Raw genomic sequence first — 21812 nt, 5'->3', positions numbered from 1 at the left:
TACCCAAAATTCAGCACGGCCGTTGCCCTTTTTGCAGCGCTCGGCAAGGACGGACACGCCCACTGTGACCTCGGCCAATGGCTCCTCGGCAGTCTTCATCAGCAGCACCTGCAGGACACGCCCCTCGTAGATGTGGGCGTCGAAGCTGGCCTTCCAGGCTGGGAACATGGTGGGCTTCCTCTGAACCAGGGTCTTACCACGCTCTGGAGAGAAGGAGGGAGAGAGGGAAAGAGGGGGAAGGAGAGAGACAGGTTAGATAGAGGTTAAAAAGATAAGTTAGATAGAGACTGGTTTTTCATACTCTTGTGTGCATATCTGTACCACACTGGTTACAGGTTACAATGTGATTCTAATGGGACAATGAGACTAAAATAGTCCTACTATAACACAGTAATAACTACAGTAATAGTCAGATTATCACCGGTGGTGAGGGCCTCCTTCATCTTGATGGCACAGAAGGGGGGATCAGAAGGGGTCAGCGGAGACAGCACACCCAGGTCGTAGGAGTTGAAGGCGATCCGCAAGAAGGGCGCCATGGTGATGTGTCACTGGGCCACCTGTTCAAAGACATGGCCAAGCAGAATGTAACCACGGCAACATATTTGCAGTGACATGTCCGTCACTCAGCCTCCTGTTCATACACACATGACAGCCGTGATTCAGTAACATCACCATCTGTTATGAGGGGTTTGCACACATGACCACACGCACGCAGGCACGAGCATGCATACACACACATCCACCAGCATCAGTCACATGCTACTAATGTGGATAATTGTTTCATTCATTGTTTCATGAGTCAAAGTTTGGACACACCTACTCATTTTAGGGTTTTTCTTTATTTTACAATTTTCTACATTGTAGAATAATAGTGAAGACATCAAAACTATGAAATAACACATATGGAACCATGTAGTAACCAAAAAAGACTTGAGATTCTTCAAAGTAGCTACCCTTTGCCTTGATGAGAGCTTTGCAGACTCTTGGCATTCTCTCAACCAGCTTCATGTGGTGTGCTTTGATAAAAGGTTTGCTTTGATAAACGTTCATTTGTGGAATTTCTTTCCTTCTTAATGCGTTTGAGCTAATCAGTTGTGTTTTGACAAGGTAGGGGTGGTATACAGAATATAGCCCTATTTGGTAAAAGTGTCACAACCTGATCTGTTTCAACCGTCCTTGTGCTTGTCTCCATCCCCCCTCCCAGGTGTCGCCCATCTTCCCCATTATTCCCTGTATTTATACCTGTGTTTTCTGTCTGTCTGTGCCAGTTTGTCAAGTCAACCAGCGTTTTTTCTCCTAGCTCCTGTTTTTTCCCAGTCTGTTTTTCTCGTCCTCCTGGTTCTGACCCTTGCCTGTCCTGACTCTGAGCTCGCCTGCCTGACCATTCTGCCTGCGCTTGACCTCGAGCCTGCCTGCTGCCCTGTACCGTTTTGGACTCTGACCTGGATATGAACTCTTGCCTGTCCCCGACCTACCTTTTGCCTACTCCTTGGATTATAATAAATATCAGAGCTCAGCTCTTCAAGTGCAGTTGCAAAAACCATCAAGCGCTATGGTGAAATTGGCTCTCATGAGGACCGCCACAGGAAAGGAAGACCCAGAGTTACCTCTGCTGCAGAGGATAAGTCATTAGAGTTACCAGCCTCAGAAATTGCAGCCCAAATAAATGCGTCACAGAGTTCAAGTAACAGACACATCTCAACATCAACTGTTCAAAGGAGACTGCGTGAAATCAGGCCTTCATGGTAAAATTGCTGCATAGAAACCACTACTCAAGGCCACCAATAAGAAGAAGAGACTTGCTTGGGCCAAGAAACACGAGCAATGGACATTAGACCGGTGAAAATCTGTCCTTTGGTCTGATGAGACCAAATTTGAGATTTTTTGTTCCAACCAAGAGTATGTGAACGGATGATCGTCTCATGTGTGGTTCCCACTGTGAAGCATGGAGGAGGAGGTGTGATGGTTGGGGGTGCTTTGCTGGTGACACTGTCAGTGATTTATTTAGAATTCACGGCACACTTAACCAGCATGGCTATCAGAGCATTCTACAGCGATACGCCATCCCATCATTTGTTTTTCAACAGGACAATGACCCAAAACACACCTCCAGGCTGTGTAAGGGCTATTTGACCAAGGAGAGTGATGGAGTGCTGCATCAGATGACCTGGCCTCCACAATCATCTGACCTCAACCAAATTGAGATGGTTTGGGGTGAGTTGGACCGCAGAGTGAAAGAAAAGTAGCCAACAAGTGCTGTGGATATGTGGGAACTCCTTCAAGACAGTTGGAAAAGCATTGCAGGTGAAGCTGGTTGAAAGAATGCCAAGAGTGTGCAAAGCTGTCATCAAGGCAAAGGGTGGCTACTTTGAAGAATCTCAAATATAAAATATATTTTGATTTGTTGAACACTTTTTTGGTTACTACATGATTCCATATGTGATATTTCAAAGTTGAATGTCTTCACTATTATTCTACATTGTAGAAAAGAATACAAAAATAAAGAACAACCCTTGAATGAGTAGGTGTGTCCAAACTTTTGACTGGTACTGTATGTATCCACATGTGTGTATATTACAGGAGGCTGCTGAGGGGAGGACGGCACATAATAATGTCTGGAATGGAGTCAATGGAATGGTATCAAACACATAGAGCTATTCATTTTACAATAATGGTTCTATGTTATAACAGTTAACAAGTTATAACTGGTTAATAGTGAATAACAGTTCATTTAACTCAACTATGGAAAGAAAATGTATTTGCTTGATCTAGGATGGGAAAATCTTAAGTAGATTTTGTGTTCTTGGCGAAGGTAAAACTATGTATTTACTCTTATGTGTTTGATACCATTCCATTAATTCCATTCCAGCCATTACTATGAGCCCGTCCACCCCAAGTAAGGTGCAACCAGCCACCCGTGGTGCAACCAGCCATTATTTATGTGAGTGAGTATATTCGTGTGTGTGTGTGTGTGTGTGTGTGTGTGTGTGTGTGTGTGTGTGTGTGTGTGTGTGTGTGTGTGTGTGTGTGTGTCAGTGAGTGTGCGTGTGTGAGTGAGTGAGTGACTCTAGCTAGCGAGTGAGAGTATGGGTGTGTAAGAGAAATAAAGATATTCTGAGTCACCTTAACAAACAGGAACTATTTGTGATATAGGCCTAAACCTACTAATGAGAAACAGAGCTGAGACACAACGCCCTTCTCACATATCTCACATCCACATGTGACTTTAACTTTACTGACACTGTAAACCAAACTCTGATGGTTCAATCTCACATTAGAAGGACCCTAATCCAAACCAACACACACACAGCCTACAATAGGAACACAGAAAACATGGCATTTAAGCACTTCTGTCAAGAACAGCTTCATTTATAATTTTGTCAGTGAGAATGTGTGTATGGTGTGAAATTATAGTAGCAGGTGTTGAAGAATGTGTGTGTGTGTGTGATCTCTGTGATTCTCTCTGAGTGTAATGTAGCTCTGGTGGTGAAGGTATTTCCCTGCATCCTGGGAGGGAGCAAGTCTCAACAAGTCCAAAGTCTAAAGAGGGCTCCTCAACAACATTCCTGTGTTTCTGTTCCCCAGCTTTACACCACCACCCATACACGTCAGAAATATGTCAGGAAACAAAGAAATGATGGCAAAAACGAGGAAAGAAAATAGAGAAAAAGTAAAAGAGGACAGAGGAATGACATTCAGCATGTATTAAAGCAGGAGTCGATGTGTTCAAGCTTTGAGCTGTGATGATTCCGGGTGTTGATCAATAATAAACTGTGTGTGTGTGTGTGTGTGCGCCTGTGTTACCAGGCAATCACAGAGATTGGTGCCAGCCGCACCAATGTATCGGAAGGAAACACCGTTCAACTGACGACCAAGGTCAACCTGCAGGTGCCCGGCCTGCCACAAGGAGTCACTAGAGCGCGATGAGCCAAGTAAAGCCCCCCCTCCCCGGCCAAACCCTCCCCTAACCTGGACGACACTGGGCCAATTGTGCACCGCCCTATAGGACTCCCGATCACGGCCAGTTATGATACAGCCTGGGATCGAACCCAGGTCTGTAGTGACACCTCTAGCACTGTGATGCAGTGCCTTAGACCGCTGTGCCACTCAGAAAGCCCAATCATTTTTTTTAAACATGAAATGCTCTATGTGAAATGCATTATGCGGGTTGAATGCTATAACAACACATTATAAAACAATTCATAAAAGTCCCATGATGGTAGTGATTGCCCATTACTGCTTATCACTTATTAACATTACTTTATTTTAATAAAATATTTCAGTTGTTGTATACAGTGGGGCAAAAAAGTATTTAGTCAGCAACCAATTGTGCAAGTTCTCCCACTTAAAAAGATGAGAGGCCTGTAATTTTCATCATAGGTACACTTCAACTATGACAGACAAAATTAGGAAATAAAATCCAGAAAATCACATTGTAGGATTTTTTATGAATTTATTTGCAAATTATGGTGGAAAATAAGTATTTGGTCAATAACAAAAGTTTATCTCAATACTTTGTTATATACCCTTTGTTGGCAATGACAGAGGTCAAACGTTTTCTGTAAGTCTTCACAAGGTTTTCACACACTGTTGCTGGTATTTTGGCCCATTCCTCCATGCAGATCTCCTCTAGAGCAGTGATGTTTTGGGGATGTTGCTGGGCAACACGGACTTTCAACTCCCTCCAAAGATTTTCTATGGGGTTGAGATCTGGAGACTGGCTAGGCCACTCCAGGACCTTGAAATGCTTCTTACGAAGCCACTCCTTCGTTGCCCGGGCGGTGTGTTTGGGATCATTGTCATGCTGAAAGACCCAGCCACGTTTCATCTTCAATGCCCTTGCTGATGGAAGGAGGTTTTCACTCAAAATCTCACGATACATGGCCCCATTCATTCTGTCCTTTACACGGATCAGTCGTCCTGGTCCCTTTGCAGAAAAACAGCCCCAAAGCATGATGTTTCCACCCCCATGCTTCACAGTAGGTATGGTGTTCTTTGGATGCAACTCAGCATTCTTTGTCCTCCAAACACGACGAGTTGAGTTTTTACCAAAAAGTTATATTTTTGTTTCATCTGACCATATGACATTCTCCCAATCTTCTTCTGGATCATCCAAATGCTCTCTAGCAAACTTCAGACGGGCCTGGACATGTACTGGCTTAAGCAGGAGGACACGTCTGGCACTGCAGGATTTGAGTCCCTGGCGGCGTAGTGTGTTACTGATGGTAGGCTTTGTTACTTTGGTCCCAGCTCTCTGCAGGTCATTCACTAGGTCCCCCCGTGTGGTTCTGGGATTTTTGCTCACCGTTCTTGTGATCATTTTGACCCCACGGGGTGAGATCTTGCGTGGAGCCCCAGATCGAGGGAGATTATCAGTGGTCTTGTGTGTCTTCCATTTCCTAATAATTGCTCCCACAGTTGATTTCTTCAAACCAAGCTGCTTACCTATTGCAGATTCAGTCTTCCCAGCCTGGTGCAGGTCTACAATTTTGTTTCTGGTGTCCTTTGCCAGCTCTTTGGTCTTGGCCATAGTGGAGTTTGGAGTGTGACTGTTTGAGGTTGTGGACAGGTGTCTTTTATACTGATAACAAGTTCAAACAGGTGCCATTAATACAGGTAACGAGTGGAGGACAGAGGAGCCTCTTAAAGAAGAAGTTGCCGGTCTGTGAGAGCCAGAAATCTTGCTTGTTTGTAGGTGACCAAATACTTATTTTCCACCATAATTTGCAAATAAATTCATTAAAAATCCTACAATGTGATTTTCTGGATTTCTTTTCCTCATTTTGTCTGTCATAGTTGAACTGTACCTATGATGAAAATTACAGGCCTCTCATATTTTTAAGTGGGAGAACTTGCACAATTGATGGCTGACTAAATACTTTTTTGCCCCACTGTATATTACATTTGTTTTATTTGCTGACTTTATTATTTCATTCCAAGTCATCATCTCATCTCTATAGAGCTGCTGTCTATGCGGTCTGACAAAATCCCTATTTTATTAGTTCTTCAAAGTAAATAAAGCATACTTTTATGACTGCTGAATACCTACTAGCAATCACTTAGATCATGTATTTTCAGGTAGAGATACCTCACGAAGAAACTGCTCTGTACATTAGTAGCATGTGAGTGATGGGTGAGCGTGTGTAAACTGCTCTGTACATTAGTAGCATGTGAGTGATGGGTGAGCGTGTGTAAACTGCTCTGTACATTAGTAGCATGTGAGTGATGGGTGAGCGTGTGTAAACTGCTCTGTACATTAGTAGCATGTGAGTGATGGGTGAGCGTGTGTAAACTGCTCTGTACATTAGTAGCTTGTGAGTGATGGGTGAGCATGTGTAAACTGCTCTGTACATTAGTAGCATGTGAGTGATGGGTGAGCGCGTGTAAACTGCTCTGTACATTAGTAGCATGTGAGTGATGGGTGAGCGCGTGTAAACTGCTCTGTACATTAGTAGCATGTGAGTGATGGGTGAGCGCGTGTAAACTGCTCTGTACATTAGTAGCATGTGAGTGATGGGTAAGCGTGTGTAAACTGCTCTGTACATTAGTAGCATGTGAGTGATGGGTAAGCGTGTGTAAACTGCTCTGTACATTAGTAGCATGTGAGTGATGGGTGAGCGCATGTAAACTGCTCTGTACATTAGTAGCATGTGAGTGATGGGTGAGCGTGTGTAAACTGCTCTGTACATTAGTAGCATGTGAGTGATGGGTGAGCGTGTGTAAACTGCTCTGTACATTAGTAGCATGTGAGTGATGGGTGAGCGCATGTAAACTGCTCTGTACATTAGTAGCATGTGAGTGATGGGTGAGCGTGTGTAAACTGCTCTGTACATTAGTAGCATGTGAGTGATGGGTGAGCGTGTGTAAACTGCTCTGTACATTAGTAGCATGTGAGTGATGGGTGAGCGTGTGTAAACTGCTCTGTAAATTAGTAGCATGTGAGTGATGGGTGAGCGTGTGTAAACTGCTCTGTACATTAGTAGCATGTGAGTGATGGGTGAGCGCATGTAAACTGCTCTGTACATTAGTAGCATGTGAGTGATGGGTGAGCGTGTGTAAACTGCTCTGTACATTAGTAGCATGTGAGTGATGGGTGAGCGTGTGTAAACTGCTCTGTACATTAGTAGCATGTGAGTGATGGGTGAGCGTGTGTAAACTGCTCTGTAAATTAGTAGCATGTGAGTGATGGGTGAGCGTGTGTAAACTGCTCTGTACATTAGTAGCATGTGAGTGATGGGTGAGCGTGTGTAAACTGCTCTGTACATTAGTAGCATGTGAGTGATGGGTGAGCGTGTGTATACTGCTCTGTACATTAGTAGCATGTGAGTGATGGGTGAGCGTGTGTATACTGCTCTGTACATTAGTAGCATGTGAGTGATGGGTGAGCATGTGTAAACTGCTCTGTACATTAGTAGCATGTGAGTGATGGGTGAGCGTGTGTATACTGCTCTGTAAATTAGTAGCATGTGAGTGATGGGTGAGCGTGTGTATACTGCTCTGTAAATTAGTAGCATGTGAGTGATGGGTGAGCGTGTGTATACTGCTCTGTACATTAGTAGCATGTGAGTGATGGGTGAGCGTGTGTATACTGCTCTGTACATTAGTAGCATGTGAGTGATGGGTGAGCGTGTGTATACTGCTCTGTACATTAGTAGCATGTGAGTGATGGGTGAGCGTGTGTAAACTGCTCTGGTATGTATCCTCTTAACCGCACATTCTTCTGTCTCTTACGTAGCAGGAGTAAAATAAACACAGACCGTACAAGTAGACGCGAAATGGATTATGGTCATTGTAGTTAATTATCATGTTTTCTGCGCTAACTATGTAAAACATTGGCCTGTTGGAAACTACAACTCACTACTATATCACAGAGTTCTGGCATGATCTAATTTATCTCCAGAGAAAGTGTAGTGCAGTGTGCACATTGAGCGCACATAAAAAAAATTAAAAAACGAAATGGAATTCAAATAGGTTGGTCAATTATTTATTTTTTTAACTAAAAAGAACTGACATTTCGGTTAATCGCCCAGCACTATAATCTTGTCCACCAGCCGGTTCTCTCTCTCTCTGTATGTGGTAGCAATGAGCCTGGGGACGACGTTATGGCTGTGAGCTCATACTCCTTTCCATATCGCTTTCTTTCTTCCTCCTCTCCCATCGCCTGTGTCCACCGTCCACCTCCCTCTCCAAACACTTTGTTTGTTGATAGTATGACAATCTAGTGAATCACAGCAACTGTGTTGAATAAACATCAGCATATTGTCCCAATGCAGTCATGCATTCACACATCATCCCCTTCTGACTCACAGACAGCTGACTGACAGCACCTCAGACCATGACATCACACAGCTGTGCTACAGTACACTGGCCATCTTTAGCCTGGCAAACTGTGGCAGAGCTTTTTAGTAAATGACGAGCGCAGACTGGAAACGTGTTAGTTACTAGTCAGCCATGGTAGCCAGGTGTATTTACAAGGCTGTAGATGATTCTATTACAGCACTCAACGAAACTGAGATAAATAAGCATCACATATCCTATCAAATCACGTGGGTCTTAAAGCTGGAATCATTAGCAGTGAAACTGCCATGTCCATTTGCAATATCACAACAAAGACAGTTTTTCCCCGTTGGACATCATTGCACATGTGGTAAAACAGCAGAGTTTATATTCCGTTTTTGTTTTACCAATATGCTGGATGCTCCTCTCCTCCTTCCATAAACAAAACAAAAACAGTAACAAATGCGCCTGGGGCGACCATTGGCGCTGTTTCACCTAATGCGGATTCCAGCTTCAAACCGAACACTAATAGTGTGTGTGCGTGCGCGCATGTGTGGGTGTGAAACTGTGTGTTAGTCCAAACTTTTATGTAGAGAATACAGATCTGGATAGGGAAGTGAAGCATCATTGCATCATCACCCTGTGGAGATCAAACAACGCAACAACGGTAGACTCATGCTAGTAGACATGCAAGCACACACACCATACACAGAGACAAACACTTATAATAGCTGAGACCATCCCACTTAAAGCTTAAAGAAGCACATACAACCCCTCTGACACACACTAGTGAGACAGCAGTCCTGGAACAAGCCCCGACTATCTATGGCAGTCATGGTTATTTCTTTCACAGCAGACCACTTCTAGCAGACCCTGCAGGAGACAGACCCTGCAGGAGACAGACCCTGCAGGAGACAGACCCTGCAGGAGACAGACCCTGCAGGAGACAGACCCTGCAGGAGATAGACCCTGCAGGAGACAGACCCTGCAGGAGACAGACCCTGCAGGAGACAGACCCTGCAGGAGACAGACCCTGCAGGAGACAGACCCTGCAGGAGACAGACCCTGCAGGAGATAGACCCTGCAGGAGACAGACCCTGCAGGAGACAGACCCTGCAGGAGATAGACCCTGCAGGAGACAGACCCTGCAGGAGACAGACCCTGCAGGAGACAGACCCTGCAGGAGATAGACCCTGCAGGAGACAGACCCTGCAGGAGACAGACCCTGCAGGAGACAGACCCTGCAGGAGACAGACCCTGCAGGAGACAGACCCTGCAGGAGATAGACCCTGCAGGAGACAGACCCTGCAGGAGACAGACCCTGCAGGAGACAGACCCTGCAGGAGACAGACCCTGCAGGAGACAGACCCTGCAGGAGACAGACCCTGCAGGAGATAGACCCTGCAGGAGACAGACCCTGCAGGAGACAGACCCTGCAGGAGATAGACCCTGCAGGAGATAGACCCTGCAGGAGACAGACCCTGCAGGAGACAGACCCTGCAGGAGACAGACCCTGCAGGAGACAGACCCTGCAGGAGACAGACCCTGCAGGAGATAGACCCTGCAGGAGACAGACCTGTAGTAGACTGTAGACGACCTGGACTCTAATCTCCTCCTTCGTAACTCAAGGCTACTGGGCCAGTAGTGGACTGTACAATTCAGGGGTGCAACTTTCACTTGGGACATGTCCCCCCCCAAATTCTGAAATTGCATTTTTGTCCCCCCAGTTTTATCATTAAAATGTGATACAAAACTAGGCACGGGTGTGCTTTAGGACCATGCGGGCGCCTCAGAGCAGTCTGGTAGGCTGTTTGGAGTGTTCATCTGACCTGATAAAAAAAAAGAAATGTCCCCGTCCACTTTTTTTGTTACTATCTATAGTGCAATTTATCCTATAAAGTTGAAGTCTGTTACCAAACCAACGGGCGAGAACAAATATTTATGATCTAACAGAGAGACCGAGATGAAGGGAGAGATGGATGAACGGAGAGCGAGCGGTAATGACTACAAGCCTTCTTACACAGACTCATAACTCAAACTCTAATGGGGCCATTCAAAGTGACCACTATTGAGCCTGTTACTCTATGACATAACATCTCCAGTGTAGTCACAGCCGAAGCCATGCAGCTAGTGAGCTGAACAATGGTCCAGGGGGGGTATGATCTTCTGATCGCTGAGCAGCGCAAATAAACATGCATGCACACTCACACAATGGGCTACACTCCAGGCAATGAAAGCCAAAGCGTATGGATAAAGCTGATCACTCTCTGTGATGGAGGATGCAACACAATGATCAGTCCAGTCTTTATAGGGGGACACAACAGAATAGGATATTAAAGGGTCACTTTACTCCATGCGCCGGCACACACACACACACACACACACACACACACACACACACACTTCCTTTTGAGAAGAATGAGATCAGTGTCTTCAACATCATCATCTGATCAGTTCAAGTTGGTCAACAGCTGGGTGTGCAGTGATCATGTCTGTTTGCTTCATCTTTGCACTGTTAGTTGGATGTGAATGTCCTTCACCAAATTCAGTTGGCATTATGATTAGGCACAGTGGTGACTCACAATGCAATGCAACATGAAAGGGGGATTCCCTTAGCAAGCAAACGTGCATACAAAAGGGCCCTGGGGACCAACGTTTCAGTCAAGTACCTTTGTTGTTTTCAACACAGTTATTAGCCAACAACAAACATGCAGAATTGGTCATGAAATGTAAAGTAATTGGGAAATGAACTGAACAGTGTTGATAAGTGGAAGCCTTTAAAACGGTTTCTCCATCAATGCCTTCCCACTGGGCACAGACGTCAATTCAACGTGTCGTGATCTTGAGAAACCCCTATTATGTACAGTATCATCACTCTTTTCTACAAATAGAAAATAATAGTTTCTTGATGTCTCATAATTGAGAAAAGTCTGGATTTATATGACAGTCTGTTCATAAAAAGACCCCGGCGTTTACAGTTTAGAAACATTTGAAGTATTTGTCAAGGCCAACGTTCTCTTGAAGGATTCATTCGTCTCTTGCACGTCATGGAACTGTAGGCTACTGTGCAATTTTTTTATCTGGAATGTGGCGCATGTCAGTGCCCGCCATAATCAACAGATAACATTACAGTTGTAGGCTAGTACCCGAAATACTAGTACTCTATTCGCGCAAGCGCAACTACTAGTAAAGAGTATAAAGGCTATTTAAGCATTCAATAATCAACCCTGAAAAACTTCTCAAACTAGGTTGCAAAACGCAACAAAACCGAAAAAAGTTACAAAAATATATTTTCTCAATTGGCCGAATGACCGAAAGTCATTTTCCGTTGACTTACCTCGTCTTGCAAACGTGTGAATTATTTCTTGTTTCGTGAGTTTTCTTGTTCTTGTCTTCCCTTCAGTTTCTCGTCTGTGATTCCGTCGATCGAGAAAGTAAGCCACTGCTCGCTTGCTCTCAGGCTTCTCCGCAGACTGTAGCGAAGTGACGTCGACCATACACACACACACATGCACGCACGCACGTACTGCACTGCACTGCGGATGCAAAAGTCTTTGCGGCAACCCAGAATACACCGGTCCATGTCCTCTTTTGGTTTCACTGATTATTGGTCATCTCCTGACTCCTGTGTGACATTGAAGGATCAATTGTAAAGGCATCATAAAACATTTATGCCAATTGGTGATAATAATGAATTGCCCTCTTTTAACTCCAAGTTCTTCAACTCTTGGCTTTACAACAGTGCTTAGTCAAGTCTGCCTCCACTCCCCTATTGAATCTACAGTTTTTTTACCGTGACTTTTTTAAACCTTTCTCAATACTGGCAGCGCTGTGAGTATGTCTGTCCTAGATTGCTGTATGTTGGATGAGTATGTCTGTTCCAGATCGCTGTATGGGGGATCGTTATGGGGAAAAAACACTTTTCACATGTGACATTTCCACATGTTTTGCACAGGTGAAATCATCTAAAACAATGTATTTTTGGAACACTTCACATGTGATGATATTTCACATGAAGTTTCACATGTGATCGCATAACCTTTCACAAGTGAATTAAAAATGTTCACATGCAATTTCACAGGTGATGCCATGCAATCAAATATAGTTGTTATGATACACACACAGTGCTTTTTTTTAAACAAATTTGACACACTTTGAATATGTTTACAGGAATAACTATTTAACATGTCCTTACCTGGGATTTGAACTCACAAATGCTTGGAACAGTGCATTTCAACCGTCCTGCTATCCCACCATGTCTATAACTGATTTAACCTTTATTCCTACACTTTTGGACTTCAAAGTACATCCCAGCTTTGATAAAAATACACAAAAGAAAAATTATTATTTATCATAGTGATTCAGGTGTAACATTGAAACAGATTAATATGCACCACCAACATTATACAGCTACACTTAGAAAACCCTCAAATTGAGGAAATAAATAAATGTAAGTGCAGAGATGTATTGAATGTGTATACAGACTTTGTGGCAAAGCAGAAAGGTCAGTGTACCTCAAATCCAGAGGATGTGAGTTCAAGTCCCAGGTGGGGTCATACTTTAGCTGAATAGCGATAGCACATAAAATTGCACATGTAAAAAAAGTAACCCCCAGGCTGTGTAAGGGCTATTTGACCAAGAAGGAGAGTGATGGAGTGGTGCATCAGATGACCTGGCCTCCACAATCACCCAACCTCAACCCAATTCAGATGGTTTGGGATGAGTGGGACCGCAGAGTGAAATAAAAGCAGCCAAGTGCTCGGCATATATGGGAACTCCTTCAAGACTGTTGGAAAAGCATTCCAGGTGAAGCTGGTTGAGAGAAAGCCAAAAGTGTGCAAAGCTGTCATCAAGGCAAAGGGTAGCTACTTCAAAGAATCTGAAATATGATTTTTATTTGATTTGTTTAACCCTTTTTTGGTTACTACGTTATTCCATATGTGTTATTTCGTAGTTTTGATGTCTTCACTATTATTCTACAATGTAGAAAATAGTGAAAATAAAGAAAAACCCTGGAATGAGTAGGTGTGTCCAAACTTTTAACTGGTACTGTACATGTGCATGTACATTCTTCTACCCAATATAGTCAATTTAATGCTGCATTCGTAACAATTTGGGAGGTGGGAATTTACCAGTTGTGAAGTCGTCAATACCAGTTGGATGCATTCATGTGCTTTGAACTTGTTGAGAAATGCTGATTGCCTAATGGCCAACAAGCTGCATAAACCATAAACTAAAAGTACAGCTATCATGCTTGTAAACAAATTACAGTGTTCAAAAAACATATTATTATATTGCTTTTTATTAATAATGTTGTGTTGTTGCATTTTACCTGCCGAAAATTATGTTCTAAAGGTAATTTCCTTAGTAGCTGACGTCAGAGGTCAGCATGTGGGAGAAGTGGGAGCTCAGGATGATAGACAAGTTTGCCACTAGTAATTACCAGTTGGAGGGCTGTTCAAGTGGATTTCACCCAGTTGTATGTGTTAATTCCCACTTTCAAAAGAAAAGGAGTGTCACGCCCTGATCATAGAGAGCTTTTTATTCTTGTTATTATTATTATTATTCTTTATTTTATGTTGGTTAGGTCAGGGTGTGACTAGGGTGGGTCATCTAGGTGATTATATATCTATGTTGGCCTGGTATGGCTCATATTTTCTGTGTCAACAAAATCAATGTTCTGCCATGGCCATCTCAGTCGCCGGACCTCAATCATATCGAAAACCTGTGGGCTGAGTTGAAGAGGGCAGTTGACAAGTGCAAACTCAAGAATGTGAAGGATCTTGAAAGGATCTGCATAGAGGAATGGTCCAAAATCCCTCCAAATCTGTTCCTTAACCTTGTCAAACATTACAGGAAAAGACTCCATGCTGTTATCCTTGCCAGAGATGGTTGCACTAAGTACTAAATGAGGAGTGCCAATAATTATGAAACCTTGCTTTTGGTGAAATGTATTTTGTATTAAATAATTGTATGATTTTGGTGGGTTCCATTGAAACATTTATAAAGTACAGTATTTCTCACATGTTGGTATTTTGAGTTTATCTCTATAATTATATTGTTTATATTTTTTTAAGTATTGTTTGTGCATTGCCAGTCAGGGGTGCCAGTAATTTTGGAGCCCACTGTATCTATGTTGGCCTGGTATGGTTCCCAATCAGAGGCAGCTGTTTATCGTTGTCTCTGATTGGGGATCATATTGAGGCAGCCATTTCCCCATTGTGCTTTGTGGGATCTTGTCTAGGTATAGTTGCCTGTGTGCACTACATTGAGCGTCACGTTTTGTTTTACGCTTTATTGTTTTTTCTTTGAGTTTCTCTTCCAAATAAAGAGGATGGAAACATATCACGCTGCATCTTGGTCCACTCCTTATAACGATCATGACAAGGAGAGCCGCACACCCAGATGCAATAATTTTATAAACTAATAACCAACGTTTCGACAGACAAGCTGTCTTCATCAGGGTATAAATTCCCACTTCCCACTTGGTTAAGAACACACGCTGCGTTCACGTCAGTAGATGCTCCTCAGAGGAGGAAGGGTAGGACCATCTTCCTCAGTGAATTCTATAAAAAAATGTAAATGGTAAAACTTTTAAAAAGTTATCCTTTTCAGATAAAACTATACTAAACATCACCAAATAATTGATTAAAACACACTATTTTGCAAAGAAGGTCAACAAGTAGCCTCAACAGCACTCTGTTGAGTAGCACCATGGTGTAGCCGGAGGACAGTTGGCGTCAGTCCTCCTCTGGGTACATTGACTTCAATACAAAACCTAGGAGGCTCATGGTTCTCAGCCCCTTCCATAGACTTACACAGTAATTATGACAACTTCCGGAGGACGTCCTCCAATCTATCAGAGCTCTTGCAGCAGGAACTGACATATTGTCCACCCAATCAAAGGATCAGAAAATGAATCTAGTACTGACAGCATAAGCTACAGCTAGCTAGCACTGCAGTGCATAAAATGTGGTGAGTATTTGACTCAAAGAGAGAGAAAGACAAAAGTTGATCAGTTTTGAACAAATACATTTAGTCCAAAATGAAGGAGAAGCAAGAGAGAAATATTTATAGAGAGAAATTGTATTTTTTTTCACTTTCAGTTTCACTTACTTAGCTAGCAAATACAGCTGCGAGTTTAGCCTACTGAAACGCCCTGCTCAAACAGAGGGATGCTATGTTAGCTAGCTGGCTAAGACTATCAAACACAACACTGGAACACTGCCAAGTCAAGGTAAGCTTTTGGTTTTACAAGTGTATTGCCACCAGGCCCACCGGTGCAACTGCTTACACTGTAATGTTACTTCATGATTGTAGCGCGTTTACTAACGCATTAGTTCTATTAGCTATGCTGACTATGACGTTACTTTAGCTAATATGGTGACAACAATGTAGGCTGTGTGTTGTGCATTGAAGTCCACAAGGGAAGGGAAGAGGTGAGAGGAGGAGAGCGCACGTCAGAGGTAAAAAAAAAAAAATCTTAAATGGAAGCAATCGGAACAAAACGGCGATAAACATACTCGAATTTCTCCAATAGAAACTCTTGTTTGCAACTGTTGGACTAATGATTACATCCTATATCAGCAAGATGCAGGCAAGAGTGTGCAAGGCGGTATGGAATTTCACACTCAAATTTGTCTCTCGACCTGTGTTCTGCAATTGTTGTAAGAACTTGTGACAATAAAGAGCTGCAGTGTGACAAGGTTGCTGTGCATTTTCCAGTAGTTTAATGGCAGCTGGTTGACAAGAAGTTCATTTTCAATAACTTACTGTAAACAAGTTGCAAGCGGGTTCTTGTAAAATTCACCTGTAGCTAACCAATTACACTCACTGACCTGAGGGTCTGGTAGGCAAGTGAGTATACTCTTGAGACCTGCAATTATTTGGGGTGAAAAAACATGTGACCAAGATTTTTTTTATGTGCAAAATTGTCCTCCGTAGTGGTCATTAAGACGTAAATATGAAAAATTGTACATTACCGTCAATGGGTACAGTAGGTGAAAAACATAGTTGCGGAATCTAAGTGTCACTAACTTGGATGACACACCTTTTAAATGGGAGACCAAAAAGTGTTAGCTAAAAGCTACATCTCCAATAAGCTACACCTGCAATCTTCTGCCGCTGCTACAGTATGCTACCAATCAGCAGGTGATGTACATGTTGTCAACAGAAGAGTCAGTGAAGGTACAGTAGGTTACTGGCAAGGGTTGTTAGTAGCGGTGTGTGTCTTGTAGGTTATTGGCAATGTTTTTCCAGTATTAATGTGAATTTTACAATGACTTACTAGGTAAGAAATGACAAATTCACAGAAAAGAATTGCCATTAATTTACTTACAAAGTTTGCAGAAGAGGCAGTATCAAAAGAAATGCATAATTTGCATCGAGATAACCAACTGCTACAACACTTCCACTGACGGTTGGCACAAATGCACATTTTTTTGACCATGCCCCGAAATATGCTAATGTTCCCTACTAGTACATTGCCCCCACTTACAGTTGAAGTCGGAAGTTTACATACACCTTAGCCAAATACATTTAAACTCAGTTTTTCCCAAATCCTGACATTTAATCCTAGTAAAAAGTCCCTGTTTTAGGTCAGTTAGGATCACCACTTTATTTTAAGAATGTGAAATGTCAGAATAATAGTTGAGAGAATTATTTATTTCAGCTTTAATTTCTTTCATCACATTCCCAGTGGGTCAGAAGTTTACATACTGTCACGCCCTGACCATAGTTTGCTTTGTATGTTTATATGTTTTGTTTGGTCAGGGTGTGATCTGAGTGGGCATTCTATGTTGTACGTCTAGTTTGTCTGTTTCTGTGTTTGGCCTGATATGGTTCTCAATCAGAGGCAGGTGTTAGTCGTTGTCTCTGATTGGGAACCATATTTAGGTAGCCTGTTTTGTCATTGTGGGTTGTGGGTGATTGTCTATGTGTAGTGTCTAGTGTCAGCACTATTTGTTATTTAGCTTCACGGTCGTCGTTTATTGTTTTTGTATTAGTTTTGTTAAGTGTTCTCTGTCTATTAAAATCAAGATGAACACATACCACGCTGTGTATTGGTCCTCCGATCCTTCTCGAATCTCCTCGTCAGATGAGGAGGACGAAGACAGCCGTGACACATACACTCAATTAGTATTTGGTAGCATTGCTTTTAAATTGTTTAACTTGGGTCAAATGTTTTGGGAAGCATTCCACAAGCTTCCAACAATATGTTGGGTGAATAATTTTGGCCCATTCCTCCTGACAGAGCTGGTGTAACTGAGTCAGCTTTGTAGGCCTCCTTGCTCGCACATGCTTTTTCAGTTCTGCCCACAAATTTTCTATATGATTGAGGTCAGGGCTTTATGATGGCCACACCAATTCCTTGACTTTGCTGTCCTTAAGCCATTTTGCCACAACTTTGGAAGTATGCTTGGGGTCATTGTCCATTTGCAAGACCCATTTGCGACCAAGCTTTAACTTCCTGACTGATGTCTTGAGATGTTGCTTCAATATATCCACATAATTTTCCTGCCTCATGATGCCATCTATTTTGTGAAGTGCACCTGTCCCTCCTGCAGCAAAGCACCCCCACAACATGATGCTGCCACCCACGTGCTTCACGAATGGGATGGTGATCTTCGGCTTGCAAGCCTCCCCCTTTTTCCTCTTAACATAACGATGGTCATTATGGCCAAACAGTTCTATTTTTGTTTCATCAGACCAGAGGACATTTCTCCAAAAAGTATGCTCTTTGTCCCCATGTGCAGTTGCAAACCGTAGTCTGGCTTTTTTTATGGCGGTTTTGGAGCAGTGGATTCTTCCTTACTGAGCGGCCTTTCAGATTTTGTCGATATAGGACTTGTTTTACTGTGGATATAGATACTTTTGTTGCTGTTTCCTCCAGCATCTTCACAGGGTCATTTGCTGTTGTTCTGGGATTGATTTGCAGTTTTCGCACCAAAGTACATTCATCTCTAGGAGACAGAACGCGTCTCCTTCCTGAGTGGTATGACAGCTGCGTGGTCCCATGGTGTATATACTTGATGTACTATTGTTTGTACAGATGAATGTGGTACCTTCAGGCGTTTGGAAATTGCTCCCAATGATGAACCAGACTTGTGTAGGTCTACAATTTTTTTCTGAGGTCTTGTTTGATTTATTTTGATTTTCCCATGATGTCAAGCAAAGAGGCACTGAGTTTGACAGTAGGCCTTGAAATACATCCACAGGTACACCTCCAATTGACTCAAATTATGTCAATTAGCCTATCAGAAGCTTCTAAAGCCATGACATAATTTTGGGGAATTTTCCAAGCTGTTTAAAGGTACAGTCAACTTAGTGTATGTAAACTTCTGACCCACTGGAATTGTGATACAGTGATCTATAAGTGAAATAATCTGTCTGTAAACAATTGTTGGAAAAATTACTTTTGTCATGCACAAAGTAGATGCCCTAACTGACTTGCCAGAACTATAGTTTTGTGAAGTGGTGAAGTGGTTGAAACACTTAGGTTGGAGTCATTAAAAATTGTTTATGTAAACTTTCGACTTCAAATGTATATTTCAAAGCGCACTATACACACAATGCCCCATAAAGATAAAGAAAAACCATTTTTTGTTCAATTTTTGCAAATATATAGAAAAAAATATATATATATCACATTTACATAAGTATTCAGACCCTTTGTTGAAGCCCCTTTGGCAGCGATTACAGCCTCAAGCCTTATTGGGTATGACGCTACAAGCTTGGCACACCTGTATTTGGGGAGTTTATCCCATTATTCTCTGCAGATCCTCTTAAGCTCTGTCATTTTGGATGGGGAGCATTGCTGCACAGCTATTTTCAGGTCTCTCCAGAGATCGGGTTCAAGTCCGGTCTCTGGCTGGGCCACTTAAGGACATTCAGAGACTTTTCCCGAAGCCACTCCTGCGTTGTCTTTGCCGTGTCCCTGTCACTGAAAAACATCCCCAAAGCGTGATGCTGCCACCCCCATGCTTCACTGTAGGGATGGTGCCAGGTTTCCTCCAGACATGACGCTTGGCATTCAGTCCAAAGAGTTCAATGTTGGTTTCATCAGACCAGAGAATCTTGTTTTTATGGTCTGAGAGTCCTATAGGTGCCTTTTTGCAAACTCCAAGCTGGCTGTCATGTGCCTTTTACTGAGGAGTGGCTTCCATCTGGCCACTCTACCGTAAAGGCCTGATTGGTGGAGTGCTGCAGAGATGGTTGTCCACAGAGAAAATCTGGTGCTCTGTCAGAGTGACCATCCGGTTCTTGGTTACCTCCCTGACCAAGGCCCTTCTCACCCATTTGCTCGGTTTGGCTGGACGGCCAGCTCTAGGAAGAGTCTTGGTGGTTCCAAACTTCTTCCATATAAGAATGATGGAGGCCACTGCATTCTTGAGGACTTTCAATGCTGCAAACATGTCCCTCGACACAATCCTGTGTCGGAGCTCTATGGACAATTCCTTCAACCTCATGGCTTGGTTTTTGCTCTGACATGCACCGTCAACTGTTATATAGACAGGTGTGTGCCATTCCAAATCATGTACAATCAATTGAATTTACTACAGGTGGACTCCAATCAAGTTGCAGAAACATCTCAATGATGATCAATGGAAACAGGATGCACCTGAGCTCAATTTTGAGTCTCATAGCAAAGGGTCTGAAAACTTACTGTATGTAAATAAGGTATTTATGTTTGTTATTTTTAATACATTTGCAAACATTAAAAAAAAACTGTTTTTGCTTTGTCTCAATGGGGTATTATGTGTAGATTGATGAGGGGAGAAAAAACGATTTAATCGATTTTATAGTAAGACCGTAACGTAACAAAATGTGGAAAAAGTGAAGGTGTCTGAATACTTTCCAAATGCACTGGTGGCAGGAACTTCAGGTAGCTAGCAACCAAGAGGTTGTGAGTTCAAATCCCAAGTGAGGTTGAGTCCCAAGTAATCAACATACAGCATCATACTGTCCTTTCACATTAACACCTTCATTTAGTTGTAAAAATACAGTGTCATGGTATCACATGTTGAAACTTTGCATCCCCATGTTGTCACATTTATTTCACATGAGATCGTGTTTTCACGTGTTCACCTGTTGTCACATGTAGTTTCACGGTATCACATGTTGAGATTTTGCATCCCCATGTTGTCACATGTATTTCACATTCATTTCACATGAGATCATGTTCTTACATGTGCTAACATGTTGTCACATGTGTAGTGTTATGTTATCACGTTGCTTCACATGTTATCACATTTACTTCACATTAAATCACATGAGATCACGTGTAGACAATCTGAAATCTGTGTGTTTTTTCTGTGTGGGAAAAAGACCTGGGCTGAGTTTTACATAAAGTCCTGGTGTGTGTGGGTTTGGATCACGCAGCTCGGCTGCGGGGGTAGTCTGGTTTGGGCAGAACTCTGAGGATGTGGAGGTGGTAGATTTGGCTGCTGCTGAGGCTACCACTGTACCTCAGGCTAAACTGGCACCAAAACTGTAAATTGTTGAACATCATCCAATGTTTAGGCTTCAAGTGCAGATACTCCCCACACTCATGTGCGCACACGCAATGCAGTAGCAAGTGCACACACAGACGCATGCACGTAGACACACACACACACACACACACACACACACACACACACACACACACACACACACACACACACACACACACACATCATTAACTACTAAAGACCATCACAGAGATTAGCGCACTGTATTTCGGCAGTATAATGTGTCTATTAGCCCTACATAGAGGCTTAATTATAGATGGATTAATTAAACTGTGTCTTATGTGTGTGTGTGTGTGTGTGTGTGTGTGTGTGTGTGTGTGTGTGTGGAGGGGGGGGGGGGGGGGAGATCCTGACTCATGACAGAACTGGGGAATTCCTCACCTTACACAACTCTGTGGGTGTGTCGAACTCAGCTTCTGACTCTGACTCTGGGGTGCAGAACATGGAGGTAAATTTAGCATGTGGAGATTACATTGAGCGCTGGCTTCCTGATGGATCTGGCTCCACACAGCTGACTCCCCCAGCTCTGCACTGACATACATGGCTCTAATGCTCTAATAGGTCACAGCTAGCTCAAGGTCACAGAGGCGGAGGTAAATGGCACCTTATTCCTTTTTAGTGCACTTCTTTTGACCAGAGCCCATAGAGCTCTGGTCAAAGGTAGTGCACTATATAGGGACTAGGGTGCCATTTGGGACATAAGCATGGTTACTGGGAACAATCACACCCAGAGGGTTCATGATGTACTTTCTGACTCCTCTGCCTCTGACTCGTGGCACTACTATCTCTTCTATAGTATTTACACCGAGTCTCTTGGGTAACTTAATGAGAGTCGCTCTGTGGTAATGTGATCAGTGATTCATTGTTTGATTAAATTGACTGGAGAGGAAACCCTGTCATAATGGTGCACGTAATGACCCTTTGCCTTGTTATGAAAGCCCAGCCATTCAATTCCTAATGCTAATGACCCCCAGCCAATAGGATACTTACGTAAATCCCCGCAGGGACAGTTAATACCACCCA

General features: G+C 42.9%; 1 protein-coding gene across 1 annotated transcript in view; it reads right to left on the bottom strand.

Moving 5' to 3' along the window:
• Positions 1–11786, bottom strand: part of prkcda (protein kinase C, delta a) — a 29488-nt gene extending 17702 nt beyond the window's left edge. Inside the window, exons 1-3 of the mRNA XM_071376426.1 lie at positions 11615–11786; positions 422–557; positions 4–203 (exon numbers count right to left, since the gene is read on the bottom strand). Of these exons, the coding sequence (XP_071232527.1) occupies positions 4–203; positions 422–536 (315 nt within the window). The 5' untranslated portion in view covers positions 537–557; positions 11615–11786. The remainder of the gene's footprint in view (positions 1–3; positions 204–421; positions 558–11614) is intronic.
• Between the last annotated feature and the right edge of the window lie 10026 nt (positions 11787–21812).

The sequence above is a fragment of the Salvelinus alpinus genome, chromosome 2, assembly GCF_045679555.1.
Source record: "Salvelinus alpinus chromosome 2, SLU_Salpinus.1, whole genome shotgun sequence".
Classification (NCBI taxonomy): domain Eukaryota; kingdom Metazoa; phylum Chordata; class Actinopteri; order Salmoniformes; family Salmonidae; genus Salvelinus; species Salvelinus alpinus.
Note: the sequence above shows the minus strand (reverse complement) of the source record. Positions and strands in the feature narration are given on the sequence as shown.